General features: G+C 42.3%; 1 protein-coding gene across 1 annotated transcript; it reads left to right on the top strand.

Moving 5' to 3' along the window:
- The first annotated feature begins 355 nt into the window (after positions 1-355).
- OCLN (occludin) lies at positions 356-22,718 on the top strand. The gene is made up of 9 exons (XM_069962837.1): positions 356-491; positions 5,948-6,031; positions 6,982-7,651; positions 11,712-11,873; positions 16,369-16,505; positions 17,554-17,751; positions 18,784-18,955; positions 19,781-19,822; positions 20,741-22,718. The coding sequence occupies exons 2-9, from the start codon at positions 5,982-5,984 to the stop codon at positions 20,837-20,839; spliced, it is 1,530 nt and encodes a 509-aa protein (XP_069818938.1). The 5' UTR covers positions 356-491; positions 5,948-5,981; the 3' UTR covers positions 20,840-22,718.
- The last annotated feature ends 1,765 nt before the right edge of the window (positions 22,719-24,483 follow it).

Raw genomic sequence — 24,483 nt, forward strand, 5'->3', positions numbered from 1 at the left:
GTCACCTTAGAAAAGGCTCTATAACATGTGGCTATTGCCTCTAAGTCTTTGTAAGGTAAAGCTTCTGAGGTAAAATGCGCCTCTTGATAAATATGGCGCATATCCCCTCACACTGGAGTCCATAGGTCGCCCACCTGCTGCGCCCCCTACACCTGCCCTCACCTAGGTGTCCCGCAGCCTGGCCGCCAGCACACAGGACTCCAGTCACACACAGCAGAAACTGCGCGGCCAAGAAACCGGTCCCTGCCGAGAGTGGCGGAGCCTGCAGCGGCCAAACCAGTTCTGCCGAGTTTCAGGTGTATGAGGTCGGCGGCCACGCCCGTCTCCCCGGGGTGCGGGGGAGGGGAGAGCTCGGAGTATAGGGAGGCCGGGCTAAGTGCGCGCCCCACGGCTCCTGCGACAACTCCGGGTCAGAAGACGCAGCGCTGCGCCCGCTCAGGAAAGTTACTCCATAGCGCGGACATTGAGGAGACCTTCAGCTGCCGACAGAGGTGAGAAGTCTCTCCTGCTGCTTGTCACACCTGGTCACCATAGGAGATCTACCTGTAACTTTGTATTTCTGGTGGGACTACAACTCCCAGCATCCAGGAGATGCAGGATCAGCTCTGGGGAGGTCTCAGTGTTGTGTTTGTCACATTGTTTTGTTACCTGGTATAGCAAATATTGTATATAAGTGCTATATATATATATATATATATATATATATATATATATATATATATATATATACACACACATACACATTATTCTTAGTGCACCTGTGCTCTTGGTCACATTACTGTATACGTATAGTCTGTGTTTTGATACAAAGTACATGTTTCTTGCCAAAGCTGGGGGCTGATGCGGGCAGTGGAGCCTTTCCTTGGGGGGAGCCCATAGCTCTATTGTCTGGTGCTGCTGTACAGCCGCCATAGACACAGATCAGTCCTGTATGTAAGGACTGGAGGGACAGGGTCCTCATTGTGACCGGTATAGGATTATTGTTCAGTCTAAGAGAAATATGATATTCACCATCTGATATCAGTGCGTATGGGGGATATGTCTCTACGGGATGTCTGCGACAAGCCTGTGTGTGAATAGGCTCTAATAGAAAATGAGACAACTGAATTCACAGGAGAGGAGGCCACTGCCATATGTGTCTGTGTAAGATGGGAGTTGTTGTTTTGTCTCACTCACTACCCGTCTGATGGTCTCCCAGGAGTATGGCCGTATGTGATGGTTGGTGAAAGTCATATCATGATGAACAAGAGGACACAGTGAGAGGTTAGTTAGGGGAAAGATCAGAAGCAACGTGAGAAAATATTACTTTACTGAAAGAGTGTAGATTCTTGGAACTAATTTCCAGCAGACGTGGTTGATAAATCTACAATAACTGAATGTAAACCTGCCTGGGATAAACATATCTATCCTAAGATAATAAGAAGGGAAATACTAAAAGATGGACCCAGTGGTCTTTTGTTGCCGACAATCTTATCCTGCATACATAAGTGTTTTCCTGCACCATCATCCTCTGTTATCAGGAAATATTACAGGAATACAGTCTCCATGGGGAGAGAGGAGTAAGGGCCCTTGTCATACACATTTGGTGGTAACATATTTCATGATCAAAAGGATTTGGTGTATTGGAATAGACCAAATGAGACCCCCCCTCTCAATATTTGCTGTCACATGGCCACCAAACACATAAAAATAGCTGGTCAAAATTGTCAGATTCAGCCAACATTAGTCCTATTAATATGGTGACTTTAAGTGGGTACCGTCACTTCAAATGAAACTTGAAATGTCAAAAGTTTTTATTGGCTGCAGCCCAGTGCTTCTCCCAATCCCCCTCCATGCTATAGCAGTCAGTGGGGGTCTGGGTGGGACCTGTTGCTACAACATGTCTTTAGTTTTTTTGATTTTCTTTTTAGGATTTGGTCAATTTCTTTTTGTTACTGTTTGTACAGCGTAGTTCTAGGTGAAATTTACATTATAGTAATGTGCTTGTCATCACCGAGACAAATGATCACTAGAGTTTCCAGTCCTAAGGCCTTCACTGATCCCAAGAACAAGGGGCACATTCACGCTGCTGAGTATTTTGGCCACTGCATCCCAGAATACAACAGCATAAGAGGTGACCCTTCTAGGGTACATGCACATATTATCCCAGATTGGATAACATATGGATTATGCTGTGGGTTAGACCCATCTACATTTAAAGGAGTGGAAATTGGCTGTAGGTTAATTTCCATGTGGAATAATTCCACAGCATGTAAATGAGAATTGTTCCGATCTCATCCACATGGCTGGTGTTGACGTCTGCTGTGGATTTAAATTTCTTCGATGTACACTTATCCTTGCAGTAAAGATGTCATGCTAAAGTTTGGCTGCCCCGGCAATGATGGGAGTTGCAGTTTTGCAACGGCTGGGAGGCCAAGGTTCCCTACCCCTGATTTATAGGTATTCTATACACATAGAAGTAGACAATGCAGTTTATAGATAATACATGGTATCACATGGTCTCAGGATACAGTCGCTCATGCTGCATTGACTGAACTTTGAACTGAATGTCCTGTACTGACAAAACGTCATTTGCCCCATAGAAACTGTTGCAATAGGGATTTTATGGCCCCGGGAAGGTTTACGAGTCACATATACCTGCTTTTTTTTTTTTTTTTGCTTTTGTTTTCTTTCAAACTCATAAGAAACTTGTTCCTCATAAAACTACCTTACGGTCCTGTGTTTCTAGGTTTTGGCACCTTATAATAAAGCTGTCATTGTAAAATTCCATTGTTTGCAGTCAGGCAGTGTAATTCCTTTTGGATGGTAATCCCGTTGATCTTGTGATGGTGTATGGGAGAGATGGTGGCTGACTTATACAGCATGGTACATCCCTACCAATTTACTATAAAAATGCAACTTTGACTTTCTGTAGCAAAACTGTTAACTTCCATGAAACAATGTCAGCCTGAAAGTTGGCTCAGGAAAGGCATTTGATGTGGGGAAACTCCCTGCGAGGAGGCCTCTCCTTCTTCCTTCAAGTGTAACATTCACATAGCTCTTTAGAGACTTGGCTCTGGCGATCGCAGCAGGATCCTTGGTGTGTTCCTTAAGGAATGTCATGTGTGCCGCTGAATATTGCTTTCACTAACTTCTCTAGGAAGCTATTTTTATGTCTATTGTCTTAGAGCTGACTATGGTGTTAAACACCTGCATGTTGTTCTCCAACCATAATGTCTGTATTTTCTATTATGTATCGATTTTTGTGACTAGTGTTTGCAGTCCTGTTGTTTCTACCAAATATAACATATCAGAGGGATATGGTTCCTGTGACTGCCCAGTCTCCTCTGCCGCCCATTCTTCAGCTGCTTATCCACAAACATACCCCTCGCATGACCTAATCAAGCAGAGGCCGCTCATCGCTCATGTTCTGGGGACTGTTAAAGTGAATGTAGGGTAATAAGAATGCTTTGGAAATAAGCATTGTACCACAAAAAGGAGGTACCATAATTACTTACCTGGAAAGTTCCTACCCCAGATAACTCTTTTGGAAAGGAGACAGGCATCCTTTCTCTCTAAATACCAGCAGCTACCACCTTGGCTCAGCAAGTCTACTTTGAAGGGGTTATCCAGCGCTACAGAAACATGGCCACTTTCCCCCTCTCTTGTCTCTAGATTGGGTGGAGTTTGGGACTCAGTTCCATTGAAGTAAATGGAGCTTAATTGCAAACCACACCTGAACTGGAGACTAGAGAGGGAAAAGTGGCCATGTTTTTGTAGCGTTGGATAACCCCTTTAACATACAGTCTATCCTAGCCCTGCTGTACCAGGAGAGAATACTTGTTGTAGTAGTAGTAGTTTTTGTCGGCAAGTATTCTATTCCAGCACTAGGACACACTGGCCCAAATGTACTAACCGAGTAGTACAGTCTCTGTACTCTAAGCAAAATGTATGCTACAATATTAGTGAACACGGGAAGGAGGACAAAGCAAGCTTGCCCCTCTGCAGGTGAAAACAAGCAAAAATAAGTAAATGCAGGACACTGTGTACAGTAGAGCAGAGTCTGAGCATGTAAATAATAGTTATACGGTTACCATACAATACCTCTATACAGGGAGCAGATAATAGCACCACATCGTGACTACATATTAGCTCTACACTGTAATCTGTAACCTAATAATACCTCCAGGACCACATATTACCACTGCATAGAGACGAAATAATAAACACTATACAGAAAACTTACCATCCTATAGGGTACACAGGGGTTTCACAGTGCAGTGACATCCAGTAACCACAGGTAAGGACTTTGCTGATCATTTTACTTTTCTAATCTTTCAGCCTAGACCACCATGGAGACCCCCATCTTTAATTTGCCTCTATAGATTCTTCTGTCCAGAAGTCTTTGGTGCCTCAGTTTTCCTCTCCCCAGCCATTCCCCACAATGTACACAAACTTCCTACCCTGATGCCCCTAGAACAGAGCATCTTGTGTCTGCTGGCCACTTTGTATCCTACACAGTAGTAGTGGCATCAACTCAGTAGTAGTGTCTCTAGTAATAGTGAACTCAATCAAACAGTTCACATAGCAAGATAGTATACAGATACTTTGTAAGTTTAGGCATTATGTCACTTCACGTGGCACATTTATTCTTTACAGTGGCACATATATTCTTGGCAAACTCTTTCTGACATCTCATCTGATGTGGAATGTTCAGTCCAGCTTTACAAGCTGAGGAGAGTGATCTCCTTGGCCATACCATCAGGTGAAGGTTGATGTTTTGGAAGTAGAAAAAAAAATCAGGAATCCTAAGGATATGAAAGACTGGGTCAGAGCATCTTCAAAAGAGACAACTGGGTCAGAGCATCTTCAAAAGTGACAGGTCTTGTGTTATGTAGTGGTTAGTAAATACTACTAGTCGTCCAAGAAAAGATGACCAGCAGTTAGCCATAAAATCATGGCACCCATAGGTTAATGTTCTATCTGGTGTAATCCATGGAAGTGATGCTATATCACATATTGCTGCATAAGGTAATACTGGGCTGTGATAGGACACAAGTGTCAGACATGTTTTGATTTACTATATTTTAAAAAAAATATGCTTGATATAAGAATAACCTTTTGTAAGATTTTAATAATATTTTTTGTTAAGTCCAATGAAATCGAACTTAATTTGGAATATTAAAATGGCTTATTGTTCCAGCCAGATTCATTCTGAAGGTACGGTCTAATTTTGGAGAGGTAGTAATTTCCAAGTCACAAGGAGCTTATAGTTATTACTTGGAACAATAGTGCTGCTGTGCACTCATAACAGTTGTTAAGACCTTTTACTAGTTTGGGATGTAGTTTGTTTCTAATATTATACTGCAGTGACTCTCTGTATAGTCAGGCTATTGTTGCCCATATACTAAATAAAAAATGTCATTAGACCTTTTCAGATCTTGGTTAAGATAAGAACACAATGTTTTCTGTTCCTTTTTTCCTGTCTTGAGTCTCCTGTATGTCCTGTAAGTTTAGTTCAACCTGGAGACCCAGAAGGTTTATGGTGCGTTGGGATGAACAGAAAGCTCCTTACGGAGACTCTTATATAGTATTACTACTGTGAAATAGAGATTTCTATGTAGTCTCATCAATATACTATATCATAAACTACATTTGGTAACTACACTTCCAGATTTAGCTTCCATAATATCGCTTAGAATGAGTTTTGTTTTGCATTGATGAACCTTGATGCCCTACTGTGCAAAGGGGCGGGGGAGGGGTGTTGAAAAAAATCTCAGCTGTATTTCTGCCAATACTGGTGGTGGACACAAAGTTGACAGCAATGATTTGCATGTGTCCACCCCTTACTTTGGGGTAGGTTATAAACCTGTTGCAGTTTGGAGATTGAGTTAGTCTCCACATATCTTCTGTGATGTGCAGTGCTATGTGAAGTCACTTACTACTATTTTTCTTTTTGTAAACCCAGGTTCCTTCTGTGACCATCGTTCCTGCTTGCCGAAATGTCTTCCAGGCCATTTGAAAGTCCACCGCCTTATCGGCCAGATGAGTAGTACGTATCTACTTTGCTGCTTTACCGAGTAAACACTGATAAGTTAGGCAAACTTAGTCTGGGAACCAGCCTATTATGCAGAGATAAATGGCTGTGCACATGTAGTTGTTTTCAGTCCTGTTCTTATAGTGGTAGGACTCAGTTGTGCAGGATTTTTTTTTAATTATTTATTTACCCTTTGACTATTCAATACTAGAAATAACACGTATCCCATTTATCTTATTGTTTCCAGATAGCAACTACTCCTCAGGGAGGGGTGGATTGTGTCTGCGTTGTTCTTCTACTGCAGTGGGGCCAATACTACAGCTCTACAATTCCCATCATGCCTAGACAACCAGAGGGTATCCAGGCATTGATAGGAATTTGTATTCTTGCAACGGCCGGAGGGGCACACATTCTTCAATCCTGTATAACAGTGGGGCCCTCCATGTGGTTGCGGAACTACAACCAGGGCCGCAGGTTGTGCCCCATTCTTTTACAGGATTGCTAGGAAGTGTCCAGATGATCACTACCCTTACCTTGCATGGGAACCTCCAGGAACATATACACATGTGATTTGGCATCAGATATCCTTTTTCCTTAGTAGCTCTAGTGAACCTCAGATAAGAGGACACTCAAAGACTGGTTTATTTTCAACATCTCTGCTTTCTGAAGTGTACGGTTTCTTTTGTCATGTCAACCATGCTGCGCTGGAGAACAAATGTGTCCTGATCCACACATGACTTATTTATCAGGCTGCACAGGTTAGAGGCAGCAAACGAGACCTTTCATGTTGCTGTGTCGGGCATGTAGTGCCTCCATTATGATCAGAATGATCGCTGTTCCTTAATGACAGTAGACTAGTGAATGACATTGAAATGGATTAGGGGTTCTGTGATTTTTTTTTTTTTTTTTTTACATCCACTTTTAATTTCTTTTCCTGTAATAACTCAATGTTTGTTTTCTTGCAGCAAACCATCTATTTATGCCCCCAGTCAGGACATGTATGGAGGGAAAATGCAGTCACAGCCTGCATACTCCTATTATGCAGAGGATGAAATCCAGCACTTCTACAAATGGAGTTCTCCACCAGGGATCATCAGGATAATGGCCATCCTCATTGTTGTCATGTGTGTGGGAATCTTTGCCTGTGTAGCCTCCACATTACCATGGGACTTGGATATGAGTGGACAGTCTATGGGATATGGCTTCGGGGGAGGAGGATATGGTGGTTCTGGTGCATACAATAGCTATGGTTTTGGAGGATCTTCGTACGGCCTTGGCTTTGCTTATGGAGGAAATTACACCGACCCCCGTGCAGCTAAAGGGTTCATTCTTGCGATGGCTGCCTTTTGCTTTATATGCGGTATGGTGATTTTTGTAATGACTGTAACAAGGACACAGACATCCACCACTAGAAGATTCTACCTGATCGTCATTATTGTCAGCGGAATCATGGGGGGACTGGTCTTCATTGCTACAATCGTCTATATCATGGGTGTAAATCCTGTAGCCCAAGCATCTGGATCAGCCTTCTACAATCAGATTTTATCCATATGTAACCAGTTCTATGCACCTGTAACTACTGGAGTGTTTGTAAACCAGTATCTCTACCATTACTGTGTGGTGGAACCACAAGAGGTAAGAATATCTGTGCCTGATATGGGGATTGGTGACTTATCCATATGCGGTGTTCTGTGGTAGCATACTGGTAGTAACCACTTGATACTGTTATAAAGGGATAGCTTCCTTTTGTAGTTTTGTTTACCAGTTAGCTGATTACAATGTATTGTAGAGTTGGTGAGTGAATGAGGATATTGCAGCTGTTACAATTGTTCTGCATTTCCAGGATATTCTTCAACAATGCATTCATGTACTTGCTGACGCAGCCTTTAAGAAGGATGTTGTGCTGCTGGAATTCTTTTCTTTTTGTAAGGGTTTCCAGTTTCCTCAAACTCCTTGAAGATGTTGCCTTGGTCAGATTTGAACCTAGGACCCCAGAAATGCAAGGCAACAGTGATAACCAGTGGGGGCCATCTAAGTGTCAAGATACCAAAGATTACATGATACATTTGGTGCAGAACCAACATAAGCTACTGTATAGGAGGAATTGATCAATGGTTTTGGCAAAAAAAAAAAAAAAAAAAGGTCACTTGTGCCAAGCACTGACTTTTGTAAATGTTTAACAGCTGTTTCCTGGTAAAAGGAATTTGTTTTACCCCTTATTTTTGGCCTTCCATTCAATCTATACATTACATGTAGTACAGAGTGTCCCTGATCAGAGACATGTAGAACTTCTCCAGCACCAGTATAGGCTTCAAGGGAATCTGTCAGCTGCAATTATCATTCCAAAGTGCTTAAACTTTTTGATAGCTGTTAGATCAGAGAGACACATGGTATCTTTGCTTCTGTAACACAGAAAATGCTTGTATTCTATAGTAAAAAGAGTCAAAGGCTTTCCTAAGCTCCTGAATTGCACCAACCTGTAACACCTCCTTACTCCCCCTTCCCATTCCTGACCCTTCTTGGGACTCTGCCTCCTGCTGTCAATCAAGCAGGGGAGGGGGAGAGCGAAAGCTTCCAGATTGCAGCTATTCAGGAGCTTGGAAAAGCCTCTTTGACTCTCTGTGCGATAGAATAAAGACATTTTTCTACATCCTGGAAGCACAGATGGGTATAGTAAATATGTCTCCTTGTCCTAACGACTATCTAACAGCGTCCACAGTTTGGAACCTGAATTAAAGCTGACAGAGTCCCTTGTAAAGTGAATCTTTTAGGTTCCAAACTGCTGACACTGTTTGATAGCTCTTTAGTAAAGTAGACACATGATACCTTTTGATATATCCAGCTGTGCTTTCAGAACATTGAAAAATGCCTTTATTCTCCTGTGCAAAGCGTCTGTAGCTTTCCATAGGGCTAAACTGCTGCAAGCTGGAATGATTTCTCACTCCTTATCCCATCATTATCCCCTGCTTGCTTGACAGCCTGCAAAAAGTCCCAAGCAGGGTCAGTTAGAGGAGGGGAAATCAGGTGTTACAGCCCTAAGCAGTTAAGGGCTTAAAGGTGTTGTCCAGTGTGGGGGCACTTTTTGGGGGGGACCGAGGAGGAGGTGGCTGAAATAAAAGATGTCCACTCACCTCCCCGGTTCCAGCGGCGGCTCACTCATCGCGGCGCTCCGGTCCCGGTACCCGGCCGCTTCCGGGTGTCTGACGCCGCCCAAGATGCTACGTCTCAGGAGGCGGGATCCGTGTGAAATCCGCTCGGATCCCGCCTCCTTCACTGAGTGGCTGAGCGGCCCTGAGACGTAGCGTCTCGGGCGGCGTCAGACACCCGGAAGCAGCCGGGTACCGGGGACCGGAGCGCCGCGATGAGTGAGCCGGGAACCGGGGAGGTGAGTGGACGTCTTTTATTTCAGCCGCCTCCTCCCCGGTCCCCCCAAAAAAGTGCCCCCACACTGGACAACCCCTTTAAAGAAGCTCCGTGACTAATGGCACTGGAGAATAAAAGCATTGTCCTACGTTCTGGAAGCATAGACACATATGAAAAGTACCATGTGTTTACTTTTCCTAACCTCTTTCTAAGGCTATGTTCACACAACGTATATTTTTGTGAAATCACGTCCGTTGTACAACGGCCATAACTTTACAAAAATATACGTTACCTCTCAGTCTATGGGATTCCGTCCGGAGCGTATACACATGGTATACACTGCAAACAACTGACATGTCAGTTTTCTGTGGCCGTTATTCATTGAATAGCGGCCGCAGAAAACCCTACCAGTGCATACTATGGAGCGAGCGGCTCAGGCCGCACGCTCCATAGTGTGCCGTGGGGAGTTCTGATGCGGACGCGTACTGATGCGCCTGCATCAGAACTCTGCGGCTGCAATGATCTTCCGCCCGGTACTGCCATACCGGTCGGGATAATCTTTTAAGAGACCGGTCCTTCCGTGACCTGGCCGGGTCTCGGAACGGCCGGTCTAATACATAGTCTGCACTAGTGTTGTCACGATACCAGAATTTTGAGTTCGATACCAATACCAACTTTTTTTTTTCAATGCTCGATACCAATTCGATACTGAATAAATTACATAAAAAACCCTCACAAGAATAGAAATTGAAACACTAGCTAGCTGGGGATGATGGGAGTTGTAGTCATGTAACACACACAAGCTATCAAGGGGATGGTGGGGGCTGTAGTCATGTAACACACACTTCAGCTACCAGGAGGATGGTGGGGGCTGTAGTTATGTAGCACACACTTCAGCTACCAGGGGGATGCTGGGGGCTGTAGTAATGTAACACACACTTCAGCTACCAGGAGGATGGTGGGGGCTGTAGTCATGTAACACACGCTTCAGCTACCAGGAGGATGGTGGGGGCTGTAGTCATGTAACACACACTTCAGCTTCCAGGGGGATGGTGGGGGCTGTAGTCATGTAACACACACTTCAGCTTCCAGGGGGATGGTGGGGGCTGTAGTCATGTAACACACACTTCAGCTACCAGGGGGATGGTGGGGGCTGTAGTCATGTAACACACACTTCAGCTATCAAGGGGATGGTGGGGGCTGTAGTCATGTAACACACTTCAGCTATCAAGGGGATGGTGGGGGCTGTAGTCATGTAACACAAACTTCAGCTATTGGGATGATGAGGGCTGTAGTCATGTAACACACACAGTTCAGCTATTGGGATGATGAGGGTTGTAGTTGCACATTTCGTGCTTCCAGGGCTTGGTGACCAGGATCTGGGCGGCAGGGTAATCTGCAGGTTACAGCCCCCCTCCCCCATCAGAGCACGGCCGACCTCCTGGTCATCCCCCACTGATGTCTGCCCGGGAGTTATCTGAGGGCCCTGGCCGCTCCTCCTCACAGTCCTGCGGCCCCCACCTCACAGTGCAGCCAGATGGAGTGGCCGCATCTCCTCCGTCCTCCTCTCCCCGACACCCGCTCTCCCTCTTCAGCCTCCTCACCTCCTCTCCCTTCTCCTCCGTCCTCCTCTCTCCCGGACCGCCCGCTCTCCCTCTTCAGCCTCCTCACCTCCAGCCTTCTCCTCCGTCCTCCTCTCCCCGACCCCCGCTCTCCGTCTTCAGCTACACACAGTAGCCGACCCCTGCAGCATACGGAGCGGCTCAGGAGGGGTTAATGCCGCTGTCAGTGTGACAGCGGCATCTACAGAGTTACACAGCCGGCACTAGCAATTGCTATGTGCCGGCTATTTGAAATTGGCGCCGCCGGGAACGGAGGGAGAGAGAGCGCGGAGGAAGTGACAGGTGGGAGCAGGGGGCGGCACACAGAGAACACGGCCGGCGCTCAGATAGCCGCCGGCCGTGTTCTCTGCTCTATAATTTGTTAAACTGCGCTATAATGCTAATTAACAAAGTTTCGATACCAGGAAATCCTGGTATCGAACCGTTTTTTTGCCCGAAATATCGATAGTAGTATCGATATTTCGGTGCATCGTGCATTCCTAGTCTGCACATAGCCTAACAGTGTAAGCAGTTCTTGAACCAGAACACGTCATCTCGCTAGTCCAAGGGTACATGATGTGTATAAATGCAAGACATGAAGCTGAAATATGGCAAGCTATATAAAAAGTTACTGTTCATCTCGTCTGGATCTATAATACCATGTATCCTATGAATGGAAATGTGAGACCAACAATACAAACAAAAATGTAAAATCTGTTTTCTCTTTCTAGGCTATTGCCATTGTCCTGGGGTTCCTCATAGTTGTAGCATTTGCCATTATTATATTCTTTTCTGTGAAAACAAGGAGAAAGATCAACAACTATGGGAAGGCAAACATTTTATGGAAGAAAAACAAGACCATGGAAGAGGGAGATCCCAATGTGGAGGAATGGGTAAGAGCAGAACAGTGACGTTGTATGACTGTTATACAAGAACAGATGACCTGTTATAGCAATTGGCTAAGCTCTGGTTTGGGGCCTCTGAGAATTACATAAATAATCGTTTAAAGGGAATGTATCATCAGAAACTTATTTCAGTCATGCTTTTATGTTTGTGGTCATTTATATAAAAGTTTGACCATGTTGTCTATACTTTTCCAAGTTTTGTTTGCATCTGGTTTCTGGAAAGTGAGTTATAAGTAGAGGAATTGCTTGACATCCTGTTTCTGTCGTCCTATCTCACTGTTTGCAGGAGACAGGCTCCTTTTATAGTTTATGGAGAAATTTTTTTTGAAATATTTTAATATGCTTAGAACATTTCCCCATAGAAGTCAATGAGTCTGTTGGAGACCGTTGTTACCAATGGTCCATATTAGAGATGAGCGAATTTTCAGTAATCAACCGGCTGCTTTTAACCCACTGCCACTCCTCCCCGGGGGCTGGGAGAAGCTGGATCCAGTCCTGGGAAACGTCCCAGTTTCCTAGGCTATTAGCAGAGTCAAAGCTTCAGCAAGAAGGCTACCCCAAACTTTTAAAGGGGTTGTTTGCTGGGATAGATATTTTTAGAAAAAAGTAAGTGCCTGCTCAGCCAATCTAATAGCTGAGGTATTTTACTGCTATTTTACTGTTGCTGCTTCTAGTGACTTAGCAAATACATGGCCTGTGTTTCAAAACCACATTTTAAAGGAAAACTATCACATGGACTGCAGTCTGCAGGCAGCATAGAGTGGGAGGAGCTGAGTGAATTTATACTTGTGTCACGTGATCAGTTGCAGGGTAAGTTGTCAGGGTAAGTTGTCATTTATTCATGCAAATCTCTGGGTTAAGTAGTCAAGTGGGTCATCCTATTTGGTGATCTACAGAAATAGCTATCAGTTACCAAATAGGACTACTTGTCCTAGAATGCACAGATGTTTACATTAATTACTTTCGCCACAAGACTTTGGGGGCCATTTACTATTCTTGTGCCCCTGGTGTACGCCTGCTGGGTTGCCACAAGGTGCAAAGGAGGCGAGCCCTCCTCCCGCGCCTGCTCGCAGGTGTAGATTTCTGCGCCCAGACTGGATTCACTAAAATGTGTGTGTCTGGGGGCAGCACCTAATTTAAGACTGGTGTACGAGTACGCCGGTCTTCATAAATGTCCCTCTATTGAGTCTGCTCAGCTCTTCCTGCTATATAATATGCTGCCTGCCGATGGGACTGCATTTTCAATGTGACAGATTCCCAAAAATAAATTTAATAAAAATAATTAACCTTATGGACAAGCTCTTTAGAATAAGCACTAGCTCTTTGTGGTTGCCCTGTAATTGCCAATATTAATTCCCCGCTGCCAGTATAACCAGTCTTTCAGCAGATTGTGGGCAGACTTTCATTCCTTGATTTGTTAGGTATTTTGTTTGCATAGCCTGATTACTGGGACTTTACTGAGTTAGGGTGCGTTCACACCTACAGGATCTGCAGCAGATTTGATGCTGTTCAATTATTTAAATCAAATCTGCTGCAAAAAATCAGCTGCAGATCCTGTAGGTGTGAACGCACCATTATGGTTTCAATGGAGAATCTCTGTTCTTATGGAATACATATGTTTGTGTGTGTGTGTGTGTGTGTTATATTTGCCTTGTCAAAGTTTCAATGCATAGCTTTCAACAAAAATACAATGTATTTATAATGAAATAATATGAAATGATAATATGAAAATTTAAACGATAATCTCTGTGTAAATGAACCATTAGTTTGCAAGTGGTATATCTATAGTTGATAGCATGGACCACAACTTACAAACATCTAACCTAAACTAGCACAACTGTAAAATGTGAGTATATTTTTCGTTGAGCTTTGGGTTTAGGAAAAGAAGATTACCATAATAGAAAAGGTAATGTTGTACAATGACAATTGGTCTATTTTGAGTATGATGATATAATAGTTGTAAGAGTCATGGAGTCACGTCCAGTGGCCCTATTGATCCATGTAATATTCATGCAGATATATATGTATGTGTGTATATATATAATATATATTTTTTATATATTAATATTAATAATCTCTATATTAAAAAGTGAATGTGGTACCATGTATTTGTCTTATCGGTTACTGGTGAACTTGCTTGTCAGCATGGTTTATAGAAGCGCACACAAAGCATTTGTACCTGCGATACAGCTGGCTGATAACATTATATGTTTATACTAGTGGGATGGGTCCTGCGGCTTGATCTTATGATGGTAGGTCTGTATCTGCGTGCAGGTACTCTGTGCATATCCCGGGGCAGAGGTGAACATTCCGCGTGTATAGATGTGCAGGAAGATAAGGCTGTTCTAGTGGCTCTCTGTTAGTGATGTGATGTGACGTCTCCTGACAGAAGTGTTTGCAACGAGAGTTTGCAGTTTCTGGGAGGGGCCTGGAGTTTCATTACCTTGTCAGCTTGTTTATTCTGGCTTCATGCAGAAGACAACAGCCTTATGTACCGTCTTAGTGAATTTAAATAAGACTTTAGAGCTTGAGAATCTTCCAGCAGGGAACCATATCCATCATTGTCACCAGTCATTTACCAGCACTGACGAAGTTTAAAAAATTAAAGAAAAAAAACAAATCCAGTTTTGCTAAAATTCTCCTTTTATTCTGCTTTTATAGGTTGCTTATTTTTGAGCCATAACTACCAGTGACTGCAGGAAATTGATCAACAATAGCTTTTTTTTTAAATTGTGCCGACACAAGTCATTGGTATCTTGTAAATTTGCACTTGTAAATAGGAAGGTGGTGGAGCTATGGTATGCAGGAAGGTGGTGGAGCTATGGTATGCAACAGAAAACTGCTTTGTGTGTGGTACAGTGATACACACAGTGAGTAATACTATAAAAAGGAACACTTTAATTTTTTTAGTTGTATATTAAATTCTCCTTGCAAGTTTATGTGATAGAGGAGTGGTGGCCTCATCTTGTAAGGTGGTCCATTTTTGATATATGGTGTCTGGTACATATAGTTTCACTTGCGTAAGTTGAAATGTATCTAATAGCTGCCAAAGAATTCAGCAGTGGGTGTAAAGAGAAACTCTTTGAAGTGTTTGTAGGTTTTGCTTGTTGCCAAGTATATGATAGAGTTTCTAGAAATCCCCAGTTTCCAAGCAATAATAAGTTGAAATGTTATGTCAAGTTATTACTAGTATGATAACCTTACCAGGAACTGTTAGGAGTCTGGATAACATTCCTGATCAGGCATAGGGGGATGTCAGCCATGTTAGAGGTTGTCTGGGGATAAGTTATTTTATTATTTAGTTTGTTTTTGTTTTTATAGTGCCATATATTAACGTGGTGATACAAATCTACCCCGATTCCCCCCCCCCCCCCCCAGCTGCTATTCATACTGCTCCTTACCCCCACTAGTTGCTTACTTTCGCCTTTAGAGGTGTCAGCCCCCCTCGGCCTGTCATTGCAGTCAGTGATTGTCATTATGCAAGGCTGCTAGCTCGGGAATCTTTCTTGTACTAAGCCATTAACCATTGTTGTAGGTGCTTTGTAATTTTTGCTTTTTGATTCAGGGCCAACCCTTGTCATAGGTCTGTGTTTTATGCTCTCCACTGTTCAAAAATCATCATGGCCACCCTTAGCAATCACTATAGTTTCTAGCAAATCCTACACCACTATTCATGTCCCGTATGCCATTGTGCTTTGTTTCTGTTTTTGCCCCAGTTATATATTATATTATGGTGGAGACTAGTTTTTCTGGCTTTCTCTGTTCAAATACATGGTCTGTGTTTGCAGCTGAGTTTGTGTAAATGTGCATTGTAATACTAGTTTAACGGTCACTAGAAATCTATATCCTTCCTCTTCATTGTTAATGGGTGAAGGCTCTCAATGCGGTAAATGTAGACTTATTGCGGCGCTCGCATTGTGCTGGCTGAAAGGGGGGGAGGAGTCCACAATATTCAAGAAGGCTGTCAGTCAGTGGCTGCAGCTCATGCATTTAAAGGTTCCTTCCTTGGAGCATGTGAGCGCCACTACCAATGAAAGGGTCAAAAAAAATTATTCCATCTAAATTTATCTCTGGGTTGAGATGTTGCTTTCTGTAAACCAGAAAAGGAAATATAAATGTGTCCCATTTGGACAATCCCAAGTGTATATATACATTTTTTTAAAGGAATACAACAAAACATTATAGATTTTTGGCCACAGCAAAACCTCTTTCAGAAGACCACACGAAATTGAAAACCACTCTGTAAAAAAACTACTTTTTAATGCAAAGAAAATGGCCATTTTGCATTAAGTCTATAGAAGCACCATGCTAAACAACAATCCAATTGTTAGTCACCAGCTTTTTTTTCAAGCACAGAGAATTTGTGTGTGTGTGTGTGCGCACGTGCGCGCGTGCTTTCGGGTCTATGGTAACATATTGGTCTTCTAACTTTTATTTCCTGTGTTCTTGACTGTATTCCTTTATTTTCTTTCTCTGAAAACAGGTGAAGAATGTGACATCAGATCCTGAGCAGGTGCCGGCCATGTCAGAATACAATGAGAAGGTCAATGGATCTGTTATGGACCATAGAAGTGTGAATGGTCTTCAAGCTTATTCCGAGCGCAGCTATAGATCACAACAGTAAGTTTAATTCCTAGGTCGTATATTGCCGTATTTATTTACGAGTTGGAAGTTGTGTTACAGCCCTGTGTTTCCACACCCTGTGTGTGTGTATAGTATGAGACTGGGCTATAAATATCTCTTATAGCATTTGTGGCTCTTGTATTTTTCCAACAATTATCTTTTTAAAAACATGATTTTTGGAAACTTTTGTAGACTGATGTTGCCTTGTGCAATTAGCACATCAATCAGCTGGCGTTCAATAATAGTTTGTGGGCTGATTGTTTTGACAGGTTAATAAATCCTTATTCATATGTAGAAGGGGAGGTTCTGCCAATAAGTGGTGGAATTAAAGGGCCGCATGAATGATCCAGCTATCTCTATACACGTGAGTGTTTGGCATGGCTGATCATTTACATGTCCTCCATGGAGAGAAGAGGGGCAAGTCACAACCAGACTACTTTGGTATTGGCTTATCCACAATAAAGGTTAAAATCCAACGTGCAAGATCCTTCCTTCTCTCCAACGGCCATCTTCTCTTCCGAACATCATCTATTGGGGAGAGTTGGGTGATCACTATTTACTAACCATGTAAAGAGTATTAGCACCTTTTTACAGCTATCTGGATTAGTAGCTGAGTGATGATCAATATCAATGATTTGCTATAGCATTGCACTACCATTATTATAATATGGCATGAATTCTTTCAGTCTCTTTCCTTGTTACATGCTACATGCTACATTTATAGCAGGGACATATCACCTTTTTCTATTTAGTCTATTTTATTCAAGAATAAACATTAATATCTACATACATGGCATACATAGTTTGTTTTGCCAGTATAGTTTTTATAAAAAATCTATTCTAACCTGTTATTGCAAAACCACAAATGACATTGCACAATAGGAGATCATAGGTAGCAAAGGTTTAGATTAGGATATGTATTCTGTAACAGTCTGTGTTGTAAACCAACATAGAAAAAGTTCGGTACCGGAAATGTACAGAACATGATATCCTTTATAATGGCGCCTCTCCTATGTGTTTTTGATGCATATTCTTTCTTAATCAGAATTCAAGAAGATGCATACCCAGTGAAAAATGAAGCCGGTTTCTCACCAAATGTTTACAGCAGCAGCTCTGACGCAAGTAAAAAAGCGCCATACAAAAAACGTCCAGGTAAACCCAGGCAATCTCCTAATGACTATGAGGAAGACTATACAACAGGAGGAGAGTCTTGTGAAGAACTGGAAGATGATGACTGGGATAGGTAAGTAAAGTGAGAATAGGAAACCTCCACAAGGCAGAATTGGCTTTATAGGTGCTTACATAACTTTTTCTTTTAGTTTAATTATTTTATATCTTACATTTTTTTTACTTTCTAGACCATTATTTTAAAACTGTATTCCAACTTATACACTATCCTGATAATAGGGAATAAGTGCTTTAACGTGTATCTGCCATCAAAAAAAAAAATGACGTCAAAAGTTTCCATCAGTCCAGGTCTGATTGTTCAGACCTTTCACCGATCACAAGAACGAGCGGGGAGAAGACTGCGCTGCAGCATGTCTGCTCTCCTCTGTCAGTAACACAAGGTGGGCTCATAGACTTACATTAGGAGCTCGTCTCACCACATGCCACAGAGCCCGGAAGGGAAAACGCTTAGCGCTGTCTTCTCCCGGCTCATTCTCACAGTGATCAAAACTTTTGACATGTTAAAAGATTTTTATGCCAGGTACACTTTGAGTTAAAGGGGTTTTCCAGTGCTACAAAAACATGGCCTTTTTGTAGCACCACTCTTGTTTCCAGTTTGGGTGGGGTTCTGCAACTTGGTTCCATTTGAAGTGAATGGAGTTTAATTGCAAACCACACCTGACCTGGAGACAAGAGTGGTGCTGTCTCTGGAAGAAAGTGACCATGTTTTTGTAGCGCTGGATAACCCCTCTAAATTGTGAGGTTCCAACCACTGGGACCTTGAGTCGTGCATGAATGCCACTACTTCTGTTATTGTTTATGGTGCTGCCAAAGATGACTGAATGCTGTACTCTACTACCTCCTTTAACAGCTCAATAGACAAGGAATGAACTGACACTTATCCCATATCCTGTGGATAGGTTTTAGTTGGAATAACCCATAAATGCAAAACCCTAAGAGCACCCTGGTCTGTCTCCTTGTCTTCAGTATAAGAGCCTGGAAGGCAGAACAGGACCAGCTAAACACATATAGGAAAATGTTTTGGACAGTTTTAAGGTCTTGACCTGTGTTTCAGTAAACCAATAAACGCGTCTGTCTCTTTGTACAGTGAATATCCTCCCATCACTTCAGTCCAGCAGAGACAAGACTACAAGCGAGAGTTTGATGCCGAGTTGCAGGAATACAAGAGGCTACAAGCTGAGCTGGAGGATGTCACAAAAGCCCTGGCTCAGCTTGATCAAGAGCTGGATGAACATCCAGAAGGAAGCCAGGCATACAAGGTCTGTTTACAATGCAGTATGATGGGAGTAGTTTACTTTTAAGGATACTTGTCTATAATTTCTCCCATTGTGATTATGGTTAAATTACGTTTTCTGTAAAGTCTTCCTCCTGGGCATTTCATCAGTATATTAAAGTTATTATGGAATATTAACCTGATATTTTCTGGTTTGAATAGCACCGACCCTTGTCATAAACTGGTTGGGGAAATTGTTCTGCCTTGGTTATAGTCACATGTGCCATTTTTGCCTCTGTCTTGGTTATATGTAGCTTAATGTATGCAGTACTAATAGCTGATTTACAAAACTTCATGACCACTCCTTTCCATGTGATTTATTATTAGTACATACAACCATCATAAAACAGGGAGTCTCCTGCTCAGAACCACCTTTCTATGAGCTGGAGTGGAATGCCACCAGGCATACGTCTCATCCATGTAATATCCCTGTTGGTAGGCTCTGCACTTTATTGTGCAAGATTGGGATAGTTCTCAATTTATTAGTTTATATTAAAACAAGGCACATCAATGTGCTATTAGGGAAAAGTGCCAAACACAGGAAAAGCCACATCTTTTTGGAAACAATTGTTTGACATTTACCCCCCCCCCCCCCCCCCCCCCAAAGCAGAAATGTAACTACAGCAACTTGAACTTGTGCTCGATAGGTTAGAACAGGGATGGGGAACCTCTTGACCCTCCAGCTCTTGCAAAACTACAATTCCTATCATTCCCTATCCCTGGCCTAGAGAAAGCATGGGAACATGAAACTGCTGTTAAATGTGTATACTGAATTTTAGCACTCATACTCCATGTTTCTTATTGCTTCCAGGCTGCTGCTGATGAATATAATCGCTTAAAGGATATTAAATCGGTAAGCATGTTGTATAGCATTAATGGTGTGTATTAGGCTGGGTTTTCATTTTTTTCTTTTTCAACATATACGTTAAGGGTACAAAACCACTGGGCGGATCCCTGCCCTGTACTGTCTGTGGGCAGACAAACTCTCAGCAGGATACACATCCCGCTGCGAGTTTGTTCACAGTCTGCCCCGTTAACCCCCCAGCTGCCGGAGCGTATACATCACCGGCTCCCCACTCCAGCTTGCTTCGGGGGTTCCCGGCACGTCCCGCTCAGCCAATCAATGCGCTGCCCTGCCGCAGCGCACTAAATGGCTGAGCGGGACGTGAAGACACCGGGAGCCCCGAAGCAAGCTGGAGCGGGGACCCAGTGATGTATGCGGCCGGGGGGTTAACGGGGCGGACTGCAGACAAACTTGCAGCGGGATGTGCATCCTGCTGCAAGTTTGTCTGCCCACAGAATGTACAGGACCCGCTGCGGATCCGCCCAGTAAGTTTGTACCCTTAAACCAGAAATGGATCCAGCAGGAGGGAGGCATATAAATCCTTTTTATTTCCCATTCTTTTTTAATTCAGCTGTTTTTTGCTCCAGCCTTAGGAAGTTCTGTGTCTAGAGCTCTGTGTCGGCTTTTTCTTGGCAGCCATATGGATGGCCATCCTCTATGCTGCAGCAAGGAAAGAGCTGGCAGGAGAGGTGGCACAGTATTGTGCCACTTTTGCTATGACCCCTGGCAATCTGTAGAACAGTTAGACCTCAACTAATCTTAATATTAACTTATTGTATGGATAGGTTACCACTGTCTCCTTTAACAAGTAGGCAGGTTTGCATTTATCTAATGTCTGTATTGGGATAAATGCCCTAAATAATACAAATAATAAATTAAATTTTTAAAAAAATCCTGTTTGTCTAATATATATTTTACTGTTTTCAGTCTTCTGATTACAAGAACAAGAGGACCCACTGCAAGCAGCTGAAAGCCAAACTGAACCACATCAAGCGCATGGTTAGCGACTACGACAGAAGCCAATAAATGCAACTGGATTCCAAAATCTGGGAACATAACAAGACAGCTTTTTCTTTTGTCCCATGTTAAGACTTTCAGTAGAGGTCACTGGCAACTATGGTCGAGTTTTCATTCTTCAATTGATGAACCCCCCCCCCCCCCAAAGATTTAAAATGTACATATAACTACTGTATTTATAAGCTGTTTAAGGATAATGTTTTTAATTCAAGCACTAGACCTTTTTATATCTAGTTTTAAGGACCTCTCATGCTTGGTCTCAAACCATGACTGGCACATTACCTGTCCAGTCTCAAGGCCTGTAAATGACATTGCCACTGATCATTCCGTCACCCATAAGACATGGTAGGCGTCTGTAAACACAGAGATCTTTTGGCAATCGTGAGCTTTTCTGGTCACCAGAAGGACAAGAGGGGGATTAAGACCAACATTTCACTCACCGGTCTTAAAGACCACAGGATTAAGATGCACCAGATATGTTCTTTAATCTGGAGTATATATATATTTTTTTTCTGGTTTAAGATTTGTTAAATCTGTCAGATGACAAGATGCCATGTTGTTCATTTTTTTTTCTACCCCAATAGATTCTTCCCCTGTGTGTCTTATAAACAGTTTAGGCCTTTATACCCCAGTGAGCCAATTAGCAGACATTTTTGCAAGATTAAGGTGAATATGTGTGTTTTTCTATGACTTATAATAATCTTGATCTTCCTGTTTGTAGTTATAAGCATTCAAGGAGCAATTTAACCTAATGTATTAGACATCCTTATCTTCCTTTTAAGATTCCCTAAAGAATGCAGTTCTGTAACACAAGTATCTGCTGGGACCCAATAACATGCTGTGTAATTTTTTTTGTATCAATGAACTTCTATTCAGCCATGTGTTTTTTCTTGTGTGGGTTTTTTTGTTTGTACAAGATATTGGTAAATGATTATTCATATAGCCTTATGTATCTTATTTCTAAAATGAAATATAGATGTAGAAGGTGATACAGTCATGACAGCAGCATGCTGTTTTACGCCTTTCAGGATGCTTTATTAAGTCGTCTTATTTTTAAGAGCACATTGCTTATCCAGTGTGTTTTCTCCTCTTCAGCTGATTCCTATTGATTATAAGTGAATATTACAAAATAAATCACTGAAGTATTATATACTTCTTGGCAGGTAATAGGACTACTAACTTCTAAATATACAATGCTGTAATTCTGTGCCTCAAAGGGTTATTGTGAGATTAGAAAAAAAGGCCCAGTAGAGAACAATGGTGCTAAGAATACTTTCTGATCTCCTATAACCCTTTTTAAAGGGGTTTCCAATTAATAAAAATATATCCACCACTGAGCACAGTGACTGACTGGCTGCCACATCACCTACACAGATAATGGGGGGGGGGGGGGCTACTACAATAGTTCAACAGGGGCCACTGGAATGGGGAGGAGTTCAGTGCCTTTAGGAATTGGAGAACCCCTTTACCTGCAGCTTTGTAGGTTTTTTTTTGTTGTTTTTTTTTTGGCTTTTTAAGTTTTTAGTAGTTTTATGATCTAAATCATTATGTAAACTACAAAAACTGAACAATGAATGTTAAAACAAAAAAAACAACTTTGCTACAGATTTTTATATTTACATGTCATTTTATGTAAGAGTTCAGGATGTTTCCTGTGAATAGCTGTGTGTATATATTTTTGTGTATGTGTGATTTTCAAATTTGTAAAAAAGTGTATGAAGTCTGCAAGTAGATGAACAACGTGTTTGTTTTTTCACAATCTTGTAGAGTAGTGGATCTTTTAACCCTTTTTGTTTTTAAGGGTTATTGGACAGATTTGATGGATGCATATTTTACTTGTACTGTGACTGTTAATAAATGGTTTTCTAAAATCTTGCGTAGGAACAAAGTGTGTGTGTGTTTTAATTATAATCCACTGCTTTCTGTTATCAGCAGAAAGGATATGCATAATAGATCTCACACCTCCTTGGAAAGATGACATTTCTTCAGTGTCTGTGTTTAATCGATCTGGGAGTCTTAGAACATTGACTAGATATATATGCCAGGCCAAAAGGGAAGAATATCCATCTGTAGACGGCTGTTTCGGGGTTATTGTCCCTCATCAGTACAGAGTAGGGGGGGTTGGCTATCGAGAGGCCTATTGACGTGGGATCAAAGGGATCTTGTTTCTCTTTTAAAGCGAATCTATACTGCCGTATACACCCCCAAAACGACAGTACTGTTTTATTGTGTTCCTCAATGCATGCCTGGTCCTGGGGCCGGTATACGGGCTAAAAATACTGGCAGCGCAGTAGGGCTTAAAAAAAAAAAAAGTACCTTTTTAGGTTCATACATTACCCACTGAGAGCAATGGGGGGAAAAATAGACATAAGCCAACATATACAAATTTGGCATATGTTTGCTTTATTAATAGAGATGAGTGAACCTTGAGCATGCTCGAGTCCATCCGAACCCGATCGTTCGGCATTTGATTAACGGTGGCTGCTGAAGTTGGATAAAGCTCTAAGGTTGTCTGGAAAACATGGATACAGCCAATGACTATTTCAATGTTTTCCACATAGCCTTAGGGCTTTATCCAACTTCAGCAGCCACAGCTAATCAAATGCCGAACGTTCGGGTTCGGATGGACTCGAGTATGCTCAAGGTTCACTCATCTCTATTTATTAACAGTTGTCTTGGAAGCAGAAGACTGCTCAAGCCTCTTGCTTACTTCCTGTATTTCCACGTCTTGGGGATGTAAGGGGCCAGGTGTATATCATTGTATACATTTGAATCCATGCCTGCACAGCGACGACATTGTGTGTGGGTGTGGTTTTGCCCACATGTGATGAAAGCGATATACAACCTCCGAGATGTGGAAATACAATAAGAGCCCTTTTACACCAATAATCAGCCCATGTCAATGATGAGCAGGGGAGCAAAAAAAGCACCTGCTTTTGTTGGCTGATTGCATCTTTTGAGCAGGCCTGAAATTCATTGTTTACCAGCCGCACATCTTCCTGTGTAAACATCAACACCAAGCTCTATGTAACTTTGGAGAAAGAGACTTGTTCCCCCATTAATACTCTAAACCTGTACCCTAGGGAGAAAGAGGAAGTATGCAGTGTGATACGCAGGTATGATACTAGTTGTGTTACTAGACAATAGAAACCTTGTCTTGCAGTTCCCAGAGCTGCACACAGTGGGCTTGGTTTTTAGATCTGGGTAGTTTACATTCCTGGCATACCTTCCTTTCTCTCAGATTAACTCCCTTTTTACTTTCATGTTTTGAACATAAATTATTCTATAAAGATCTCATTAGGAAGATATGTTTGGTTCTGCATAGTGCAGCATAAAATCTGTTTTTGGCTAAATCACACGACTTTGATGAGATTTGCTGTCACACGACCAAGGTCGTGTAGCCCTAGCCTTATGTGGATCAGATTCGGTGTGTAACATTTTGAAAGGGAAAATCCAGTGATTCTAGTGACATGGATGAATGATTGAAGTCTCAAGCATATTAAAAGCAAATGCAATGCTGGTTTGTCACTAACATGGCTGAACGTACAACTTGTCAATCAGAAACAGATGTTGTGATCCCAATGACCAGTTCAAATGCCATTGCTGGCAAAGGAAAACAGGCAATTTCAGTGGGCAAAAGGACAAAAACTGTT

This window comes from Dendropsophus ebraccatus, chromosome 3 (genome assembly GCF_027789765.1).
Source record: "Dendropsophus ebraccatus isolate aDenEbr1 chromosome 3, aDenEbr1.pat, whole genome shotgun sequence".
Taxonomy (NCBI): Eukaryota; Metazoa; Chordata; class Amphibia; order Anura; family Hylidae; genus Dendropsophus; species Dendropsophus ebraccatus.

Coding starts and splice junctions, on each gene's coding strand:
- OCLN (XM_069962837.1), top strand. CDS start 5,982: ATGTCTTCCAGGCCATTTGAAAGTCCACCGCCTTATCGGCCAGATGAG. Junction 11,874..16,368: donor ATCCCAATGTGGAGGAATGG/GTAAGAGCAGAA, acceptor CTCTGAAAACAG/GTGAAGAATGTGACATCAGA. Junction 17,752..18,783: donor GAAGATGATGACTGGGATAG/GTAAGTAAAGTG, acceptor CTCTTTGTACAG/TGAATATCCTCCCATCACTT.